The sequence below is a fragment of the Coturnix japonica genome, chromosome 7 (assembly GCF_001577835.2).
Source record: "Coturnix japonica isolate 7356 chromosome 7, Coturnix japonica 2.1, whole genome shotgun sequence".
Lineage (NCBI taxonomy): Eukaryota > Metazoa > Chordata > Aves > Galliformes > Phasianidae > Coturnix > Coturnix japonica.
Window position 1 is genome coordinate 19,622,419 of NC_029522.1, and position 21,090 is coordinate 19,643,508.

General features: G+C 40.4%; 1 protein-coding gene and 1 long non-coding RNA gene across 6 annotated transcripts; one reads left to right on the forward strand and one right to left on the reverse strand.

Moving 5' to 3' along the window:
- Positions 1-8,632: 8,632 nt before the first annotated feature.
- Positions 8,633-11,596, reverse strand: LOC116653681. The gene is made up of 3 exons (XR_004307982.1): positions 11,511-11,596; positions 10,698-10,804; positions 8,633-9,310 (listed from the first exon to the last, which is right to left on the reverse strand). It is a non-coding gene; the product is annotated as an uncharacterized LOC116653681 (long non-coding RNA).
- On the forward strand, positions 9,853-20,309 carry CCDC14 (coiled-coil domain containing 14). 5 transcript variants are annotated; one of them, XM_015868642.2, is made up of 13 exons: positions 11,833-12,435; positions 12,612-12,667; positions 12,994-13,069; positions 13,579-13,651; positions 13,743-13,886; positions 14,005-14,244; positions 14,335-14,429; positions 15,257-15,812; positions 16,301-16,442; positions 16,911-16,990; positions 17,417-17,635; positions 17,711-17,843; positions 19,049-20,309. In XM_015868642.2, exons 1-13 carry the CDS (start codon positions 12,397-12,399, stop codon positions 20,001-20,003), a joined length of 2,808 nt encoding a protein of 935 aa, XP_015724128.1. In that variant the 5' UTR covers positions 11,833-12,396; the 3' UTR covers positions 20,004-20,309. The 5 variants fall into 5 exon arrangements, with proteins under 5 accessions (XP_015724131.1, XP_032301782.1, XP_015724128.1 ...); XM_015868643.2 differs by having other exon boundaries at positions 14,383-14,429; XM_015868645.2 differs by lacking the exons at positions 11,833-12,435; positions 13,579-13,651 and adding an exon at positions 9,853-9,885.
- The last annotated feature ends 781 nt before the right edge of the window (positions 20,310-21,090 follow it).

Consider the following 21,090-nt stretch of genomic DNA (forward strand, 5'->3'; position numbering starts at 1 on the left):
GAGAAGAGTTAACTGGTTTATAGATTACAGATTTTCTAGTCACCTTCTGGGTTAAAAATAGCTTCAATTTTCAGTTCTTTTTGAGTTTACACAGAAATAGACAATTACTTATGACAAGGTAGGAACTGGGTTTTCTTTGCTGAGATTACTAATTAGCATGTAAGCACTTGTTAGCAACTACCACTCTTTGGAGATCTGCAAACAAGCTTCAGTCAAATCTTACCAAATGCTCCAGCATAGACTACATGCATCTATCGTGCCTTCTTCTGGTGTATTATTGTAACACTAATTACTTCAAGACTTTATGATGTAATTATAACAATGTTACAGAGACAAAACAATGTTTCCATGGTTGTATCACCAGGATGTTGTAATAGCAGAACGAGACAAGTTAGGGCTCAGGTATGGGGGCAATGCTGAATTGTGAAAGTGAACTGAGGGGATATTGTTGCGAATTACTGATGAGCAGCCCTTAGCAAGAAAATGGAAGTGACACCAGTATGGTAGCATGATGGCCAAATTAAATAAAACAAAATCAATGATATTCTATTTAAATTATGCCAGGAATGGGAGCCATTTACACAGTTCTGATTTGGCTCTTAAAATGAGTCAGGTACAATAAATGACAATGTTTCGACAGTTCCATCATGCACTGAGCTGTCTCAGCCTGTTTTCTTTCCTCTAATCACCTTCCAAAGAGATTATGACCTGAATTTCTTGTAAGGAGAGTGATTTCATAAAGGCAGCACTCTGGAGATCAACATTTCTTCATTGCCAGTGACCACCAGAGAAAAGCTTTATTCCTACAGTTTTTGTCTAGAGTGTCCCATGTTTACAGTACCAGAGCCTGCACTGGGATCAGAACCTTATCTTGCCATGTACTTTCTAGACAAAGCCTGGTTTAGAAGAGTTTACAGCTCAAACAGCAGAACTCACTGGGAAGTCTCAATCTCAAAATTCAAAGGCTCCCCATCAAAAAACTCCAAATTTGCCTGTTTTTTAATTTTTCTTTTCTGTTTTTATGGTGGAAAAAAATCAAATTAATTCCTTTGTAACCCTCAGGCCTTTTTCTAACCATTCTCCTGCCATTTAAGATCTGGTCTCTCAGCCTGAACTACCTCCTGGGATGTCACATCTCTAACCTAAATAAGCCACCACAATATGTCACAGGACCCATGGTCTATTTAGAAATCCCAGCCCATAGAGGAGAAATATCCTTCCTGTAATTCCTTGAAGTAAAGATGGTGCAGAAAGTATAACTCAGACCAGCATTTAGATAGATTTCTGGAGTAAAGAGGCATTTCTCAAGAGATCACCCAAAGGATTGATGAGAACAGGTTGCCCAGTAATAGCACTGATTTCTGTTTTTCAACCTGCAGTTAAATTCACTCAAGGAAAGCTGATGCGCATCACTATATATCATAGCACCCTGAGCAGAAATCTTATGATACTTCTTGAATTAAGATGCCTTCTCCCAAAACATTTCCTACTTGTTCTGCCTCCTGCTTAAGGCTCATGTGGCTGAACAAAGGGATGCTGAGCCACTGCTACCACTCAGTCCCATTTGTGCGTGCAGAGGATTCAGCATTTGCACAATGCAACCCCACAATTTCCATAGCAACACCAGGAAGGTCTGTTAGCTACAGGTAGCACACACAAAGGGCTCTCACCCTTACTACAGGTATTTAAAAGAAGGCACCAAATAGGATAATTACATAGTAAAGATCTTACTAATCATAATTTTTAAGGTATCTCTTGAAAGAGGAAATCTCTTTCAGGTGTACACTGTATTACTGCTCAGCTTGCCCAGCTGTATTTTAAGACAGATCCCTAAGCAAAACTTTCTGCTTCTTCTATAAGTATTATTTTAATAATTGACATGAATCAGAAGGAAAACTACAACAGAAGAGACCATATCATTCCATCCAGATAATTGTTTTCTCTATATATCTGCTACATTAAGCTGTAAAACCACTGAGAGGAACACAGCAGCCATGGTGCTATTGCTCCCTCTACTGTAAAAGTTCATTATTTATTTTATTCACTCCAAGTCACTACAAATAATTCAACTCATCAAAAAAAATAGTCATGTTTTCAGAATGATGAAACCAAATGACTGTGTTCCCTAGCAAGGAAGTAGAAAAAAAAAGGTCCAATTAAATAAGATGCTTTTTTTTTATTTAAAGAAAATCAAGTTTTCTGTGTCAATTCAAGCTGTAGTCATAGATGAGCAGTAGATGGAGAGCTGCATCCATGTGAAAAAACAAGCCCATAAGCAAAGCTTTCTGCTTCTGATCACACTCTCACTTCCAGTGCCAAAGGGTGTGAAAGAGGTGGAAAATAAGAGAAGCAATGGGTATGTCCTGAGAGGTGTTTTGCATTCTGAACAGCCTCCCATTGCAAACATCAGCACCAAGGAACTCAGAATTAATCAGGGAGAGTAGAAAGCAAACAAGAAGGTGATTCATGAGGGGATTCACAGAGCTGAACTGTATGTGCATGGGAAAGCAGCTTGCTGAATAACACATAGCCCCCTGTACCAGAACACCTTATTTCTCAGCCCAGGAACGAACACATGCTCCTTACTTCCGTGCTTACACAGAAAGTCTTCAAAAGCTCTGATCCTCTGGCAAAAACAACAGAGGCTGTACATAATTTTATCCGAACCACCTAAAAATAGATCACTACTGAGCAGCAGATGAGAGAGGAGTTGCTTTGGGACCAAATTGCCAAAGCACCCTTCTCAGAGGCTTTACTTATTTGCAAGTAGAGGGAAAAAAAGGACAAAAATCTCTCTTCCACCTTTCCTGCACTGTTGTAGTGATGGAGATGGAGAACGCAGATGCTCAGTTTTTACTGCAAAGTTCCTGCTGGGATGCAATTTTAATCGACTTCCCTCTCTTTTGGTCAGCAGCTCAGGTAGGGGCACCCAAATGCACAGAGTGCAGGAGGCTCCCACATGTCTACATTTCCTCCTGTTTGGTTGGGTTTTCTTTTTAAGTGAGTAACTTGAGAGTTAATTGACCTTTTATCCTTTCTCCAAAATATTTCTTCACAGGAAGGAATGAGATAACTTTCATTTTCTACTAATTTTAATTACACAGAATCAAGTTCTTTGGCTGATTTGTTTTAACACGCTCTTCACTCTTCATTTTGGATAAGGCTCAACTTCTTGTTTTAACGTCTGCTGAAAGCAACAGAAAAATCCTCACCAGTTTCAGTGAGGTTTGGATTAGATCACTGTGCTCTGCAGCCTTTAAGGATCTGAAATTGTGACAGTATTTTAACATACAGATCTTTTTTCTTTTGTGCAAGAAAGCACACATCAGGCGCTTTGGCAAGTGTGTTTCAATCGTCTTATTCACGCCACGCTCTGCTGCTCAAGCAAGCATATGGCTCATTGTGTTTGAAGTCCCATAAATCTGCATTAGTTTAAAATATATGAATGTGAATCATTAGCCTAAGACTTCAGAGCTAGTAAAAGAGCGCACAAGTTAAATATCCCTTCCAAGCTTTTCAGAATGCAAATATGAAACACCATTGCTGTATATTTCAAGTACACCACTGACCACTCTCCAAGCAACTTCTTCCAGGGATAGAGATTTCTTTGGAAGTTTAATTTATTATTATTTTTTTTTTTACAAACCATCCCTGACAAATAGCCTGTGAAAATCAGATCCACAAAACAACAGCACCATCACTTGAATCTAATTAAAACCATTTGTCAGAAACATATTTTAAAATTCAATGAGACCTGTACAGCCAGCCTGGAGTTCAAGCTATAATTATCCTGCCCTGGGTATAATTAGAATCAGGGGATTAATGAGCATAGACAATTATATTTTTTTCCCTCCACACGGGTTTTTCACTTCAGATGAAGAAGGAATTACATCATTGAAGAAGGTAAAAAGCAAAATAAGAAGAGCTGTGTTTCAGACCACACTGAAGTGAAAAGCACCCACAGACAATAAATCGGGGTTTTTGTGTATGAAAGGCATGGCAAAGTTTGGAAATACTTCAAAAACTGTTACTTCTAAACTATCAGAGAGGTTTAGGACTCAGGTGCACTTGTTTTTTTCAGCAAGGATTATTGTGTTAAATTAGCCATGAAATTTTAGATGTTTAACCACCAACTGAATTAACAACAGCCATTTAATCCAAGTAAAAGGAAAACATTAAAACACACGCACACACAAATCCTTCTTCTCCTGCATCTTCTTTCAATTTCAGTTAACCTTTATTTAAATAAAGGGGGGGGGCTGGGGGGGGGGGGGGGGGGGTGGAAACGAAAGAGGTAATTCTGAAGTGCTTTTCCATTACCTTAATGCTCCTTGTGCCTTAGACCTTTAGGAAAACCTTGCAGCTGTTCCAGCCCTTGCTCTACAGCAGCTAGAGAAAATTGAATTCTTACTAAAACCACTCTCTCACACACTGTATTTTACCAATGGCAGGTTAAGGGTGGACTAGCAACAGGCTGTAACACATCAAAGGTAACGATCAAAACCAAATAGGATAAAAGGTAAAGATCCTACAACTTGATTCACGCTGCTATCACACCAACAACCCCACCAGCAAACACCACATGGAAGATCTGTAAAGACAAGGAGTATCTTCTACTAGATCAGCAGGTGTCATCTGGGAAAAAAAACAGACATGGTTTCAAGTGCATAAACCTTCAGGCCCTTGCAGTTTACCTCTATGCCAACATCTCCCCGGTTTCAATGAAGTTCCATTTTCCAAAGCCTGAGCAGCTACTGAACAATATCCCTTGAGGGCAAATGTAGAGCTCCTCAAATCACTGTCCAACATAGATGAGATTTAAACAAATTTGATAATTAACAGGAGGGTAAACATTAACACCTTGCAAACAGAATGACTGCAGAACATTTCCTTGAGAACATCTTTCCTTCCCAAGCAGAGTAGAGCAAGAAAGTCCTGCCTTAGCTGTTGAATTCCCATGTGGAAAATGGGCAAGAAAGAATTATACTGAGCAAAATGTAGGAAACTGGGGAAAACTCAACTTCAGGACAATGGAGGAAACCCAGCATCCTTGTTTACATGGTTCTCAGTTCCAGATTGCTGGCTGAAGAGGAAAAAGGAAGGGCATAACTACAAAGATTGTTGTATTCTAAAGCAGGGAGCTGACAACACACATCCTATGTACCATCTGTCACATAAAGTATGCGGAGCCAGTGAATAAGGTTGCAGACTTAAGCCCTGACCTCAAGGTGACAGCACCAAAGGGATCACCGATACCTGTAAGCAACAGGCCCATGGAGTACTTGCATGTAACTGCCAGAAGAGCACGTGAAAGCCCTCCCACTTTACTGTCCATATATTTACCACTGGAATAGCATGAGGATTTTCATCAGTAAAAGCAGTAAGACTGTTATTTCCATCTCCCTTGCAGGTTGCATGATTCTCCACCACTGTTTTCTACCTTCATCGGTTTCCTTTTAGGTATCTCTAGGTTTCCCATGAAGCACATACTGCTGACATTCCACTGCACAGAACCATGTTCAAAAGTGAGTCACACCATTAGAACAAAGTGGAAATGCTGAAGGATCCTCTTTGAAAATTCAACATTAACACTGACTTTTTTCATGCTACCTCTGAGGCCTTCCTGCAGACTGCATGCCAGACAGTTTATTCCATCCAGTTCTTAATATCTGGGGTCTGAGGCTGATTTCAGTAACTCTCCACTAATACATCATCCCTTACCTATTTCCCCCTGCTAGTAGCCAAAATACTATTCTGCCATGTTCTTGCCTTGGACCAAAGGTAGAACAGCTAATAGAAACCTTGACATTTGTTGAGACAAAACAGGGAGGAAGGGGCAGAAATCACAGGAACATAATGCAGTAAAGAATGCAGAAATACCTGCAGAAGTTGTTACTAAAGTAGAAAAAAAAACCAGTGTGGAAAGTGATTTTGCTTATCACATTGAGCATGAACGTCCAAGAAAATCAGGAAATTACACACTCCACTGCAGAATCCCATGTGAAGAGCCCAAATCCCTTCACTAACTACAGAGTAAGGCTGCAACAAAAACAAAAAGCAACTGCAAGAAAAACTAGTCAAAATAATAATAATAATAAAATAGAAATAATAATTACTGATTCTCTCCAATTCCTGCCCAATCACCTTATAATCATGAGCTGGCCTCTGCTACCAAGCTGAGCCCTTAAAAGCAGGATCACTTTTACCAGGAGTAGCTCACATATTTTTTGATTTGTGACTTAGCTGTTTGAAAGAAACATGCCCAAGTACTGCATTTGAGACTAAAAGAGATCCAGCAGAGCAGCAGACAAAGAATATTAAACCAAACAGCTGTGCTAATTGCTTCAACCAGCTTTCTGAAGAGCCTCAGTTGAAGGCAATACTGAAAGAAAGCATATTCTCTTTGTGCCACCGTGATAGGATTTCCAGCACCTTTCACAGAACAGGTGAAGCCAAAGCTGTTATTGTTTTCATGCTTTCACTGTCACCACCTTGATACAAATGACATCACGATCCTCCATTTAGCATCCAGTTCTCTTTGCTCTTCTCTGCTGCTTTCTCCACGAGTTCTGTTTTACTATCATTTTTTTGATTTAGTTCCTTTTAGTTTCCAACTGTGCCCCATTAAAACTCCTCCACTCTAGTATTCTCCCCAGTTGCTGAAAATTATGTTCTTTCCTCTAGTACTTGGCTTCCTACCCTTTGATCCTTTTTTTGCCTTCCTAGTAAACCATCTGACCCTCTCATACTTTCCCCACCTCCTTTTCCTTCATTCACCTCCTACTTTCTCAGCTGCTTTCATCTTCACTTTTGTTCTCTGGGTTCCCAGTTTCTCTTCTCATCTGAGAAACGTACATCTCTTCCTAGAGCCTAATAATACAAGTCAAACACATGATCTTTAATCTTACTTTCTGATTTTAGGGATTGATTCTATTCAATTGGGCTTTCCACTTCACAGTATATTGACACAGCAATATCAGAGCTCAAGTTACAGTAAAGGATTGAAGGAATAGAAAGGAATTAAAAGCCAAAACAAAATACTTAAGATAGTTTGCAGTGTTATTAGCTAAAATAATGTAAAGATGTAGATTCTTAAAGTTTGGGCTCCCTTCAATCTGCTGGCAACAAAAACTTACAAGACTCTCCTGTTGTGCTTAACAATTTCCCCAGCCACTAAGTTCCAGTTTTCCCAGTTAAAACACAAGAAATCATGATTAGATCAGGCAGATTGACTATACCAAAGCCACAGCAAGGAGAGAAGAAAATATAGTTGTGTTCCCATCTTCCCTGCATCAATCTTACCCCTGTTTAACCTCTATGGAACTGCATGAAGACAGCTGCCTGTGTGAGATCACTGGCTTAGCATGTGTGCTTTGCAGATGGTCTCAAGATGCTCAGTGCAGCAAGGTCTACCAACAAGGCAGCACACAAACCCTTGTCACAAACCCTTTCTCGGGGCACTGACTGCACTCCTGGACAGCACAAAGATTACATAAAGGCTTAGGCATACATGAGAAGTGCTTTTGCTATCCATCAAGCAACAAGCCCCTCTAAGGTAACTGCAGCAGCACTTCTAACCTGCTGAGAAGCCCCAGGAAGGTACCCCCAGAAAACCTCAGTTGTTGGGCTGTCACAGCACAGCCTCAGTTAGTCAGCATGCTCCACATTCCTCACTGTCTCTGCCACATTCTGATCTCCACCTTCAGGTACCTTCACACTCACACTAAATGTCTGAAGTCAAGACACTGGTCTCAGGAAGATTATGTGCTCAGCAATATTTAAAACAGCCTATTTTTGATGAAGTGAAAGTTTTGCTAGCTATTTTTTTGTTATTAAATTACTAATCATGAATCTGATTGCTGTAAAACCCAGTGCCAACAGCAGCTTGGATGTATATTTTATCCACAGCTCATCTACTAAAGCTGTCCATCAGCTCCTGATGAACTTCATGATTTCCTCCCCTGCTTGCAGAGCCAGGTTCAGGAAGGAGACGTGTGTCCGCACACCAGCACAGTACAGGTGTTGTTGTGCCTTCACCTTGTTGTTACTTTGCAGTCCCCATGGTGTCAAGGTGACATAAGCAAAAACTATATTTGATGATACATCAGACAAGTAGGAAATAAAACATTTGAGGCCTGAAGGAGACAACTTCATGAAGTTTTCAGCAGTTGCGCTGTCAGATTAGATGCAAAAATTAAGATCAAGCAAGGAATTTACACTAAATAACTGATTTAGACCTCCCATGCTTGTTGAAAGATATATCCTTGGGATGAAGTCAGCAACAGCTGAGCATTAAGTATATTCAGCATTTAAATCCATCCACCTACACACACATTTCAACCTGGTAAGGTCTGAGAGCAGATAATATGTGCAAGGATACATACACAAGGCTACCGTTTTCCTTAATTATGGCTACAAATAGGGAAATAATAAACATTCATGTCCTCCCCTCTCTACTTAAAGGAGATGGTGGCCTAAAAACAGCCAGCTCCTCTTTGTTGTCTTCTGCAAATTATGTCTCTTGCAAATTATTTGCTCTTTCTTGGAGATAAGACAGGATGCAAAGCCAGCATGCCTCTAATGCCCAGGCACTGGGATTTGTTTTATTTCTGTCTAATGTTTCCAGTGCTGTATGAGGGAGTGATCAGCTCACCTTACCAGCATAAGGATTAAAGATGGGAAGACAAGTAGGAATGGACTGGAAGAGGAAGGAACATGAAGCAGAGCCTTCCCTACTGCCAGCAGTATGCTTTCACATCCACAGCAACTTGCTGCCTGCTTAATTCCATTAGCAGACGCTTTCACCCAACAGCACGCTCTCTAACAGACAGTTCCTTTGCACACCTCACTGCTGTTAAGCTTTTGTTCATATCAACACTACTGTGCTATGTTAAATCAAGATCTCATGTTTCCATATAGGTTAATTTAATTCATTCTTATTAAGTAAGGCGCACAAACTGTTCTACATAACAATAACTTCTCATAACGAATAAAATAGAAAGATGAATAATAAAATCATACAATTTGATCAACCCCCAGTAAAACTTTTTAACTGAATATTCTTGAGGAGAAAGTGCCTCTGTCTGCACTTTCTCAGATTAATTCATTCTCCATAAGCAGCTGAGCTTTGTTTCTGCTCTTAATAATCCACAGAAAAGAAACAAAATTACTGTGCCCATATTCAATTGCATTTGTGTCCTCTCAGCATCAGAATAAATGGTATTAAATTCCCATGATAGTTTGCCCAGTACTCACAGTTTGTTGTTTTCTTTTTGCTTTCACGCTGGTACAGTGCTGGATCACAAAACACCTTAAAGGGAAAAACAGAATGAAAAAATGATGTTTTTACCATTATGTTTTGTCTTATTGCAGCACATTTAAAGTTACCTGCCTGTTCAGATCAGCTTGGACAATAAAGCTGAAAAATAATCATATGCATCTAGGTATAAATGAATTTGTACATGCAGCCAAGGTGAATATTTTCAGAAGACACTCAAAAGACACTGAAATAAAGAAATGAAGCTGCTTACCTTCAGACAGCCTCAGGGACAAAGAGATACACAGCAAATAAGGTGCTAACACTGATTCAAAATGAAAATTGAAATCTCTGTGTTATTGTTTTGCTGATGCGTAGAAGAAAGGGAAAGTACTTGTATTGGAACTATTGAGCCATGGCCTGAACCACTGATGGAGCACGTGGGGGAAAGGATCTGGTCAGCCCCAGGAGCACAGGTGAGGGCAGTTCACCAATAGGACAAGAAGGGGTGGAGCCTGGCTGCACCTCTCAGACCTCATCTAAGGGCTGACCCCCATCAGGAAAGGATCTGTGGTTGGAGATGCTTCCCTTGTGGAGTTCTTCCTGTGAGCTTGGCTCTTTGGAGATAGGTGAGCATCTTTACTTTTCCTTTGAAATACCACCCTATCTGCACTGGTCTCTTTGCTGTTCTGCTTCTGTTTTGTCCTTCCACTGCATTAACCTTCCTGACTATAACAGTACTTCACATGAAATAGTGGGTAGAATTAGCTGTGTGTGGGCAGACTAAAGGGCAAGGATTCTAACCCAAAGACCTAGGAGGTAAAACCTGGATTAAAAACTCTTAGCATATTCTAACATATTTAGGAAGGCTGGGAAGAGGCTCCAGACTAAGCTGAGAAGGGTCTTCTTGGTCTCTGGGAAGGCCAGTGCAGTTCAGGCCATCAGGCTGTGGCAGGTAGAATGTCCTATGGAAATGATGGACTTCTTCAAGAGCAGATTATTCTAACTTCTTTCAGGAAGGGCAAAGGTACCACAGATCCAGCCTCAGAGAGGAAGGAGAGACCTCAGCTTGCCTTCTTTTATTTTGACTTCTTAAGGTTGATGCCATAGGTGTTAATTACTTTACATTTCTTGTGGCCTATGGTGATATTTCTCCAGTAAACCAGACACAAAGAAGAGGTGCCTTGGCCAGAATGGAAAATATCACACCAGAGGTCATAAAGGTCCAGCATCAAAGAGCAGGAAATACATTCCCTACTTCTGGGCCATGTATATGAGGGATTATCAATTTACATCCATAGGCTTTCAATTATATTTATTATTCTATCGCTATTTTTCCAATAACTACTTCTTCAGTTGAAATAATCTTCCTTCACCTTTATGTCCACATACTGTGCAGTTAACATAAACATAGTGGGTATGACGAATACTATTGAATTACCTGTTTCTATACAGTTGAAAGTAGATTATTTCTTCAGCTGTGCTTCCTTTGGCCCTGAAGAGTGATAGTCTTCATTCTTTCATCGACTGCTCACTGAAGTCTCACCACTGCAGCCAAAGAAATATGATGCATGAACAAATGTCTACTAACAGGCTTAAAATCATGCTTAGGCTGTACATCTATGAAACTAACATCCTTTCAGGTGTTGCAGAAGGCATCTTCTCCTGTATGCTCACTGTTAATTTTGCCTATGCTTTTTAAGACTTCTATAATCACCATTTGCTTCCACATCTTCCTAATGAAACACATGCTATAATCTTTAACTGCACTCATCTGTGTGCTTCAGCCATCCAGTTAACTACTGGTATCACCAATGCTCTCTATATATCCAGCTCCTTATCAGCACAGCACGCTTGAAAACAAGGCAAAACACCAAGGCCAAGTCCAGTTCAAGTATTTGAGCCTAGTTACAGATTGCATAAAATGTTTATTTCTCAGAAGAATTATTTGCAAGTATAATAGATATTGGGCCTTTTTTACCAAAGAAATGAGTTGGCTGGAGTTCTTAGCCCTGCTGTGTAATCAAATGGGAGTGGTAAACTTGTGAATGTTTTACACTGGCTTGGATGAAGGTGATGTATTGTGATTTTTGAGCTAATGTAGGAGTTGGAATAGAAGGCTTAGGAATCAGGGGGTTTGACAGTATTGACTAACCCAGGCATTGTTTCTCATTGAAAGATGAGAACAACAAGGGAATTCACTATACTTGCTCAGGGATCAAAGGAGCCAATATATGTGTAACAGACTACTCACCCTTTTCCTCTCCAGGCAGCTCACAACAGATTAAACACCAGGGAAGGCAGGTGGAGAATCACTGACAAAAGGTGTAGCCTCACCTAATGACTTGCTGAAGGAGTCTCTGCAGTGCTTTGCCTTTAGCCATGAGGAGAAGCCCAGAAGAGCTCCTTTGCTTCCAGCATCACTCAGTGCATGATGCAAAATATCCTGGCTCTGTCTTTCTAGTTCATATTCATGCTGATTTTGTACTGTTAATTAAAGGACTCCAGCAAACTTCTTGTGTCACAGGGAACAGGTCAGTGCCTTTTCACTACTACCTCATATTCAGACAAAGAAAACCAAGGATACGAGAGAAATATGGCGCTGTGTGTTTTCTGTTCGTGCTTTCCTGACTAAGAAAGCCAGGCAGCAGGTGCTGGTTTTGGACATAATGGCACCTGATATTCTGTATGGGAAGAAGATGGCAGATCCTCTGTTTGCTATTCCCATGCATGTTCTTTCTCAGTGTTAGTGCCCGTAAAAACGTTTTGATGCTCAGTCCATGAAGTGCCGCCATTCCTTGCTCGGGTGGCTCCATCTAACGGCCGGCACGAGCCGTGCACCCGTGCCATGCGGGACACGCGCTCTAAGGGCTGCAACAACCAAAACGCGACGTGTCCTCCAACAAAACACACGGGTTGCAGCTCCTCCTTTAAAGCAGCTTTCGAGCAGAACGATGTAATGAAAGCACGCCCGATGAACGCTGATGGAAAGCCCACTTGGCTGGTTGTTCTAAAGCCTGCTTTGAAGCTGGACCACTCTCGCAGCCTCAATACAGCCCTACTCCCATTAGCTCCTCCCCTCCATCAATCCCCTCCTTCCCGCTCCCATTGCCGCCGGAGGGGGCGGTGTTAACGGCGCCATGGCCACGGGGAGGGCTGGGGCGGTGCGGCCCTGCAAGGTGCGTGCGGGGCGGGGGGCAGAGCGGGGCGCTCCGTGGTGTGGGGCTGGGGTCCGGCCGTGCTGGAGGGCGGCTCTCGGCTGCTGTCTGAGCTTCCAGGCTCGGCCAGGAAGGCGGGTGCTCGCTGGGAGCGGAGCCAGGCCGCGGTGGTGAGCGTGTGTTTCTGTCCCCAACAGGCGCTGTCTGCTGGGAGGCTGGTGGGAGCAGCAAAGCAAAACGATGGAAGGAAACAGTAAGACTCGAATCGCGGCCGCTCTCTGGGGTTGGGTGCACAGCGAGCACTTGAGCACGTTGTGTTTATAGGTTGAGTCCGTATCGGTGCTAACTGGGCTAAAGGCTGTTCGGTAAAGACTGAGTTCTTGTATGTAAGCTGTTCGTGTGCTGATGTGGTTGCGGCTTTAGAACTTGCTGAAAGAGAAGGTTATCTGTTAATAAAATGTTTCTTTTTCTTTTTTTTTCTAGTTTGCTGCTATTGAGTAAAAGTAACTTTGGAATTAATTTTTGAGCTTTACCTGTTAAGGAAGTGCTCTGAACATTGAATGTGACTGTTTTTTTCAGGCCTGGCTTAAGAAAAGGATGTCATTCTGATGTGGAGGCTGGGTACTGCCTCTATTCCACTGATTCTGATGATCAGGTAATTTCCCTGGTGTCTCAATACAGTCACATCTGTTATCTAGAGAGAATGGAAACTCAGGTTGCCCAGGGCCTGATCCGGCCTCACCTTGGAAGTCTCCAGGGATAGGTCATCAACCACAACACGAGGTAACCTGTTCCAGTGCCTCACCATCCTCGCTGTAAAAGGCTTTTTCCTTATATTAAGCCTAATTCTACCCTGCAGTGATTGAAAAAAAAAAAGATGCTAAGTTAGATACTGGATGTGGGCTAAAAGTAACTCCTTCAAAGCCATTGAGAGTATTTGGACAGAACATTGCAGATGCTTGCAAATCATCTTGGCAGTAAGTTTGCCTCTGGCAGCTTAGTAAGGCATAGAATATACTGTGTGAACACACCTATGCTGTTTGTGCCAGAAGCATAACCACATTAGTTATGCTTTGTGATGGGGATGCCTCCCTCTGAAAGTTTTCTGTTTTACTGAAAGAAAGCAGTGATGCTCATTTTCTGACTGAGGTGTTCTGTGTGCAGGTTAGTACTATTCATAACGGACTTGACCGCTGTGCAGCTTTACTGAAGAATATCCTAGAAAATGAAGCTACAGGTTGTAACTATTGAGAATTTAAGTTATGTTTTAAGTTTTCATAGGGCTGTCATGATTTGTTTTGTTGACCAGCCTTTGTTTTGAATAACAGTGGGAAAGGAGACTATCCATAAACAACATGGGAAAACAACATCTGTTAAAATTACTTCCAAACCTTTGCTAACCAAAGCAAATACTTTGAAGAAGAAAGGATTGAAAAAAAGCATTTCTGCTCCCTACGTCCAAAAAGAAATTGGTAAGCAGGTTTCCTTGGGCTTGTTTTTTTCTTAAACATTAAGAGGCTCCACGCTTCTTTATGGTGTGTAGGTCCAGGAGATGGAACAAAACACTCAGCTGAACTTCTCTTTCTTTAGTGCCAATGTCAGCTAAGAAACTTCTTTCATCTACCACGCCATCTACTGAGAAAGAGCTTCCTAGCGCAGCACAGCACCAACTGGTTCGACCAACTCATGTGCCTTGCAGTCAACAGTCTCCTGTGATACGTGAGAAACTGTGTGAGCGTGTGCAAACCCAGATGGCTCTGATAACTGGCCAGTCATCCCAGAGCAATAATGAAATACCTACTGTGACTTCATTTCCTACCTCAAATCATGGTTAGTGGGACTGTCAATGTAGGGCTTGCTGTTGTACTCCAAGTTTTGCCCCAGGTTGCCCTGATCTGTGACAGCATTGTTTCATTTCAGGATATCCCAGTGTTACAGCTTGTAATTACCAATTATCTGCCTCCGCAGCAGACCTGTCCCTGCAGCATGCAGCTCATTCCTTATCTACTCAGGCTGTAAGTAAAAGTTTGATTTAGATTATTAATAAGCAATTTAAAATAGCACTGTTTATTTCTTTATGCGCTGATTTGTAAGGACTTTGAGTTTATGTAATTCTTCTATTATGAAAAATCTTAGTGTATTTCAAGCTGTACTGTAGAAAGATGATGGAAAAAATACTGCAGTTCAAAATGTTATATACATGGACACCAAAGAGTGAAATGGAAGGTCTTTCTATATGGGGAATTCTGTAATGGACAGGAAGCATGAAAGGTGTAGGAAATTACTCGCTATTGTTCAGAATTATATTATCAATAATGCATGTAAGAATCTCTATCCAACTCCTCATTAAAGCAGTTGTATCTCGTATGTGGCTTTTCCCCTACTAATGACCTAATTAATTATGTCTTCAGATACTGAGTAGTATCTTAGAGCCACATTTTAAAATGTGTGTATTTCAGGGCATAAAGTAAAACTAATGGAGAGCACCAGCATCTGCCTTGGGAGATGGTAATGGGTTTGCACTTTGGAACTGGAAGGCTGTAGAGTTAACTTCCACCTGTAGGCAGTCCGTGTGCCATTAGTGCTCTCCTTGACTTTTTAGAAATACATCAGTTGAAAATACTGAGCCAGAACTGTGTTCTTTTTATTTTTTCCCTGCTCTGATTCTGTTCAAGGGATGAATGGTTATAAAAGAAAAAAAAAAAAGCCAGAGCTGCTGAAGTGTTGTTTTGTTTTTTTTTTTACACAACAGACATCAAACTGCTTTAATGTTACATGTAACATTTAAGATCAAATGTAAATCATGCTAATTTCCTGTTTAATATGTATCTTCACTATGCAGGGTGTTCCCATAGACAGTGGCAATGAATGCGTGCCACAGATGGGAGAAACTGTGGCTTTCCCCGTGGTTTCTGCTGCTTCCATTCCTGCACAAATACAGTCTGCCAATTCACTTCCTGCTGTGAGGCCTTATGTAGCATCAGGTGCATCAAGTAACTCTGCAGTGCCTACATTCACCCCATTGTCTTTGGGCAGAGAGATGACCCCAAACCACACGCAATGGAGTAAAGAAGCAGACTTGATAAGGTGCATAAAAGCTCACCTGGCCCTGTTACAAACACATGAAATAGTAAATGGTGGGACTGAACAGAAGCTCTGTCACTGTCTGGCAGCATGTAGCGTCTCAAGTAATGGCAATGATGCTTCTGAAGAACACAGTGAGGATGTGATCAGCGAAGGTGAATTGAACATGCTTGATGTGGCCTCAGCAAACAGACAGCAAAACTGTGTAAAGAAAGGCCTAAAACCTAGACAAGAAAGCACAGATAAAGCAGCCCATAAAGTAAAGATGGTAAAATACCTTTTGGGAGAGCTCCGAGCACTGATAACAGACCAAGGTAAAAACATTTTCTTTGTGCACTATAGTGATTATATGAAGTAATGGGAGAGTTGCACTAAGTGAGCATGCACTTCAATTTCTGGAATATGTTATCTTTGAGTGGCCTTCTACAGTTTCCTTCACTTGGTGCCTCACTGTGGTGAAGTATGATGTCACATTTTGGGTTATTGCAACATTATAGCAGCAGGGTTAGATACAGTTCTCCTTTCGTATACAATGTTTTCCCCTGCCACAGTGAGCAGTGTGGACAGATTACAGAGCAGCAATCCTACCAGGGTTGGTCTGGGAGGTGTTGGTTGGGTGGTGATGTATCGAGATCCTGGAGCGTAGCTTTTCACAGTCAAGCTTTAAAGTTTTAAATAAAGAAGGATAGTTGATCAGCTTAAAATTCTCTTTTTTAAGTTTGACTTAAAAGAAAATGAGATCTTATGGCATCACTTTGACCGTTCTATTACAGGTGTTTCTTTTTCCCCCCACCTCTTGCAGATGATTCAGAAATGTTAAGGTTGATGAATGAAATAGAAGACTGCATATCATTGCTCCCAGCTGTAGTGGGCAGCACTAACATGCAGACCGAGATAGCACTAGCTTTACAGCCTCTCAGAAGTGAAAATGCCCAGCTGCGTAGGTTAGTAACTGCATTTACTGCAAAGAATGCCTGAAAGATCTTTGATGTGTTATAAATTGTATATTCTAGCGCTGCTGTGGTGTAAGTGTTGTGGCCCTTAATATATTAACACTGCACAGAAAAAATATTACCAAATGTGCTGGTACGGATGTATGGATATATATAAGGATGTAACTAATGCATAGATGCTGAAAGAAAATGTCAATTGATGCTGACATTTTAGTAGTTACAGCTGCATCAGGGTTGAGCCTTTGCTCTAGGTGGTATTGGCATATATCATTCTGTCTGAAAACTACAGTATTAACAGTGTTTGATGTTGAAAGATTGAAATTCAACAAAACAATTAATAAAGCTGCTTCATATTTGTAAAACATTGTGTGATATTCTATTCTTACTAACTTAAATTGCCTTGGTTTTGAATCCATTCTGAACTTTCTGAATATGATCTTTTTTACAATTCATGTTTAGGAAACTAAGAATCTTAAACCAGCAACTCAAGGAGCAAGAGAGGAATGAGAAGAAATCTGGACAGAGCTGCAACTATGAATGTAAAGTACTAGTAGAGAATGGTGGTTGTTGGGGTATTTTCGTTAAGACTTTGTTTAAATTAATACAGATGTATACAGATGTGATTAATAACAACATTAAATATTCTGGTCTGTAGTGGCAACTGAGCTAAGTACTGAGGATCTAATTGTGTGACTGTGTTTTTGTGGGTCGTTTTACTCCATGAATGCTGAAAGTTGAGGGCTCAGCTCCAGAGCAGGTTATTTTTCTTTGTGTCCATCCTACAATGAGGATGATGGATAACTAATAAGGAAGTTTACATGTTTAATCTCTCTTCCTCAAAAGACTCCTTATTTTATCCATGAGCTGTAGTCATGTTACCAAGATTTCCTAAGAAACTTAACTCAGCGTAGAGATCCAAACTGTAGCACACAACATGCTTAAAGTTGTATGTTTACTTCTGGTAGTGGCTTCTTTGCAGTCCTTGAATGTGATGCTCCAGACTCAACTCAAAGAATCGCTGAAAGGCCTTGAGTCGCTGCAGGCTAAAAATGAAGAGCTACTGAAAATAATAGAAAGTCAGAAGGAAGAAAATAAGCATCTTGCAAAAGATATTCAAGGGAAAGAGAAGGAACTGCTTGAAAACAAACAGCAATACGATATTCATTCCACCAAGGTCAAGATTGGTACGTGTTTTAGGTTTGTTTATTCTTAGCATTTTTAAACTGCAGTAGTCAGCTAAATTCCTCTTTGCATTTCAGAATTGGAGGAGGCATTAGCAAATGTGAAGAGCCTTCAGTTTAAGCTGGAAGCTTCTGAGAAGGAAAATAAGATTTTGGGCATAACGTTACGTCAGCGCGATGCAGAAGTTAACCGACTGCGTGAGTTAACCAGGTACTGATGGTGAAGCGTTGTTTTTGCTTCTTGGCATTGCTTATCTTTAGTCCTACACCAGTATCTTTATGGTAGGAGGTCATGTAGGCTGAAACCTCTCTTTGTACATACTTTTGCTATTGTAGTGATATAATTCTATTAAAACAAATCTTTCAAGCTCTATGACGTTAGTTCCATTTTAAAGTAAAGTGGTACTTGAAGTAGCTTGGGTGAAGTCTTAACACCTGTGGCAGACTACCTGTAAGGAGCTGCATGGGAAGTGCATGGATCTGAATACCAACTGATATTTCCCAGGCAGCCTTAGAATAAAGAAATGAACTTTTGATATGAATGAAGGAGAATTTGTTCTTTTACCTTATGCTGTTTTGGAAAACAGTCTCTAATTAGAAGAACTTGCAGAAAGATCCATCTTCAAAGCAAACCCTTTCTGTGAGAAGGAGCAGTCGCTTACTTAATTGTGCATGCCCTTGGGTTAGATTATGCCCAGATTTTAATTATGAGTGTGGGTGGGAGAAGGCTGTTGTTACTCGTTTTTTAGAATTATTGCTGTGCACTTCATCATGGTGTTCTATAAATCTGGTGACAGGCTTGGAGATTCACAGAGCTTTCCGCACACAGAGTAATGTGTACATAAAACTGTCTTGGACATAACATGTGGAGGAGGCTGAACTGTTTTCTGCCTTAGCAAGAGTCGATACTGAATGGAAAGATAGAATATTTTTATTCAACACTGCAGATTCTCTAGTTCAGATATATTATGGTTTTCTGTGGTTATTAAATTCTGACCACCAGATGGCAGTATAATGATGTCTTATTACATGTTTATATATATGCTATAAGTGTGCACTCAGGCCCGCATATATATATAAAAAAGCATTAAGTATTTATTTTTTTATACCGAAAATGAGGATAATTTATTGTTTTATTATATTTTTCCTTAAGAAGCAATGGGAGAAATGATTTGGAAAAGCTTTCAGTCACATCAGTGGGATCCACAAGGCACATTTCTGAGCTGGAAAATGAATTTGAAGTAATTATGATAGTCACATCCCTATTGCTATTTTATGACACTCTATATAGAAAGAGAGTTGCAACTTTGCTGCAGGCAGATAAATCTAATGTGGTTTTTTTTTTATATATATGCAAGTTTTTAAAGATGTTACCAAAACTATAGTAGATCTGTTGAATTTATTTTCTCTTAACAGAACCTTGCAGGGCAGTATGGCCAAGCTTCTGTCTGACCTCACAGCAGACAACATTAAACCCACATCTGAAAAAGGTCTCTCAAAGTCTCTCTTGGATGACCATGAGAAACAGATGCAGCCTGATCCGTGTCCTGGGAATACTTCAGTAATGACTTACCTTAAAAAATTAGAAATGGATCATGTTTTGATAGACACAGAACTTCAGTTCTCAAATAAAGATGGAGAATTAAAAATGCTAAATCAAGCTTATGAAAAGTTTGCTGGTGAGGGACCTGGAATGAACCATGCATCAGCGTGCAGAGTATTACCAACCTTACTGAAGCAAGATGCAGAAACAGCTAGTGATTCTGGGACTTTAATAGATGAACAAAGCAAGTTGGATGAGACTGTTTATATTCCACTGACTAGCAGTGCCTCTAAAAAACAGCTCACCTCTGAGAGAACTAATGCACTACCTCATACAAGAGGGGCTCGTAAGATGCTGGACTACAACTGTGAGCTCTCAAACTCCGTGCAACAGAATAGAAGTGAAGTGTCAAAGGATCCACCTATTCTGGATACATTTAGTGCTGGGTACAGCATGAAAAAGGCAGTGGAAAACACACTTGAAATTACAGGGGATAAAGTGAAGTCAGGAGACAAAGTCCAAATGAGGCCAAAAAGCCCTTCAAGTGGAGCTGCAAAAGACTTCCCAGACAAACCAGGCCAACTTCAGTCTCATGTTCCAATGCTGTTTCAGAAAGAGATCTCTCAGAAAAAAGGCAGTGAAGTAGGTGATGTCAGCTTTATTTCAATTGATGATATATCAGGGAAGTCTGAATGGAGTGTATCTTCTTTCTCAACATTTACATCTCGAGATGAAGAGGACTTCAAGAATGGCTTAGCAGAGTTGGATGCCAATATAGCTAGGTTACAAAGAACTCTGCAAAATAGCATTATGAAACAACAGGGGTGAGGAAACAAATTAGGATGTGCTGGCTAAGATAAAGTTTTTCTGAGGTATGTTAGTATGGTACTGATAATAGTTGTACTTTTTGTGTAAATGGAGCTCCTATTTGTTTAAATTATGAACGGGGTTGTTCAAGTCATGGTGCTGCTTCCCTTGATGTGTGCAACTTAAAATAGTTATAAATTCCTTTTTAAAAACCAGTGGCTTAACTTTATACTCTTTAACTGCAGAATGACTTTCTAGCACAGCATTTGATAAATCTATGAAATTTTGTGCTTTTGGCAGTGTTTTTCTATTAAATGATAAACTACACTTGATGGTTTTCTGTGTGTTTTTTAAAGTAGTAAGAGCAACACTGAGGGATGCACTTGAAGTCAATTGCAGGTGTGATAAATGTAAGATAACTTCGATTTGATTATAACTTGTATGAAATTAACTTTGTAGCTTCTTTACCTTGATTTTGATCTTGTATTTTCAGAAAGTAACTCCTTTTTCTAATTCACCATGAAGATGAGCAAACAGTAGCATCAAAGAAGTGGATGGGCAGGACTCCTTTTTAAGCTGCATTTTTTGAGCCAGGCTGGGTTTGGATTCAGTATAATCCAATAACTAAGAAGTAAGAATTTAAACTGTCTTTAAATCATAGAGTCAACTGCCTTGACTATGTAGGCTCTTAGAGGGTGGTTGGTTGGTTGTTTTTTCTTTGGGGGCAGAAGGCTGATTATTAAATTTCTTCCCCTGACGGAATGGTAGCACAAATGGGCAAGAAGCTCTGCAGGTAAATGCTAGGGAAGAGCAAGCTACAGAGCAGCTCTAAAGGAACATGGGGAGCTGAAAATAAGTTAAGATCACACTGTTCAAAGAATAAATAAATGCAGCCATCGCCACAAAGGATTTGCAGTATATGTAGATCCTGTGAAATACATGTAGTAGTCCTTTTCCACTTGTCAATGGAAGACTCTATTTTCAGTTTTGAGAACTGTACTTGAAAGAAAAATAAATGGAGGGTCTGTATGAGGGCAGGAAAAGAACCCTGAGAGCTCTGTTCTGCTCTACAGTTCTGTTTTATCTTAAGGAGAACTTAGTATTGGAA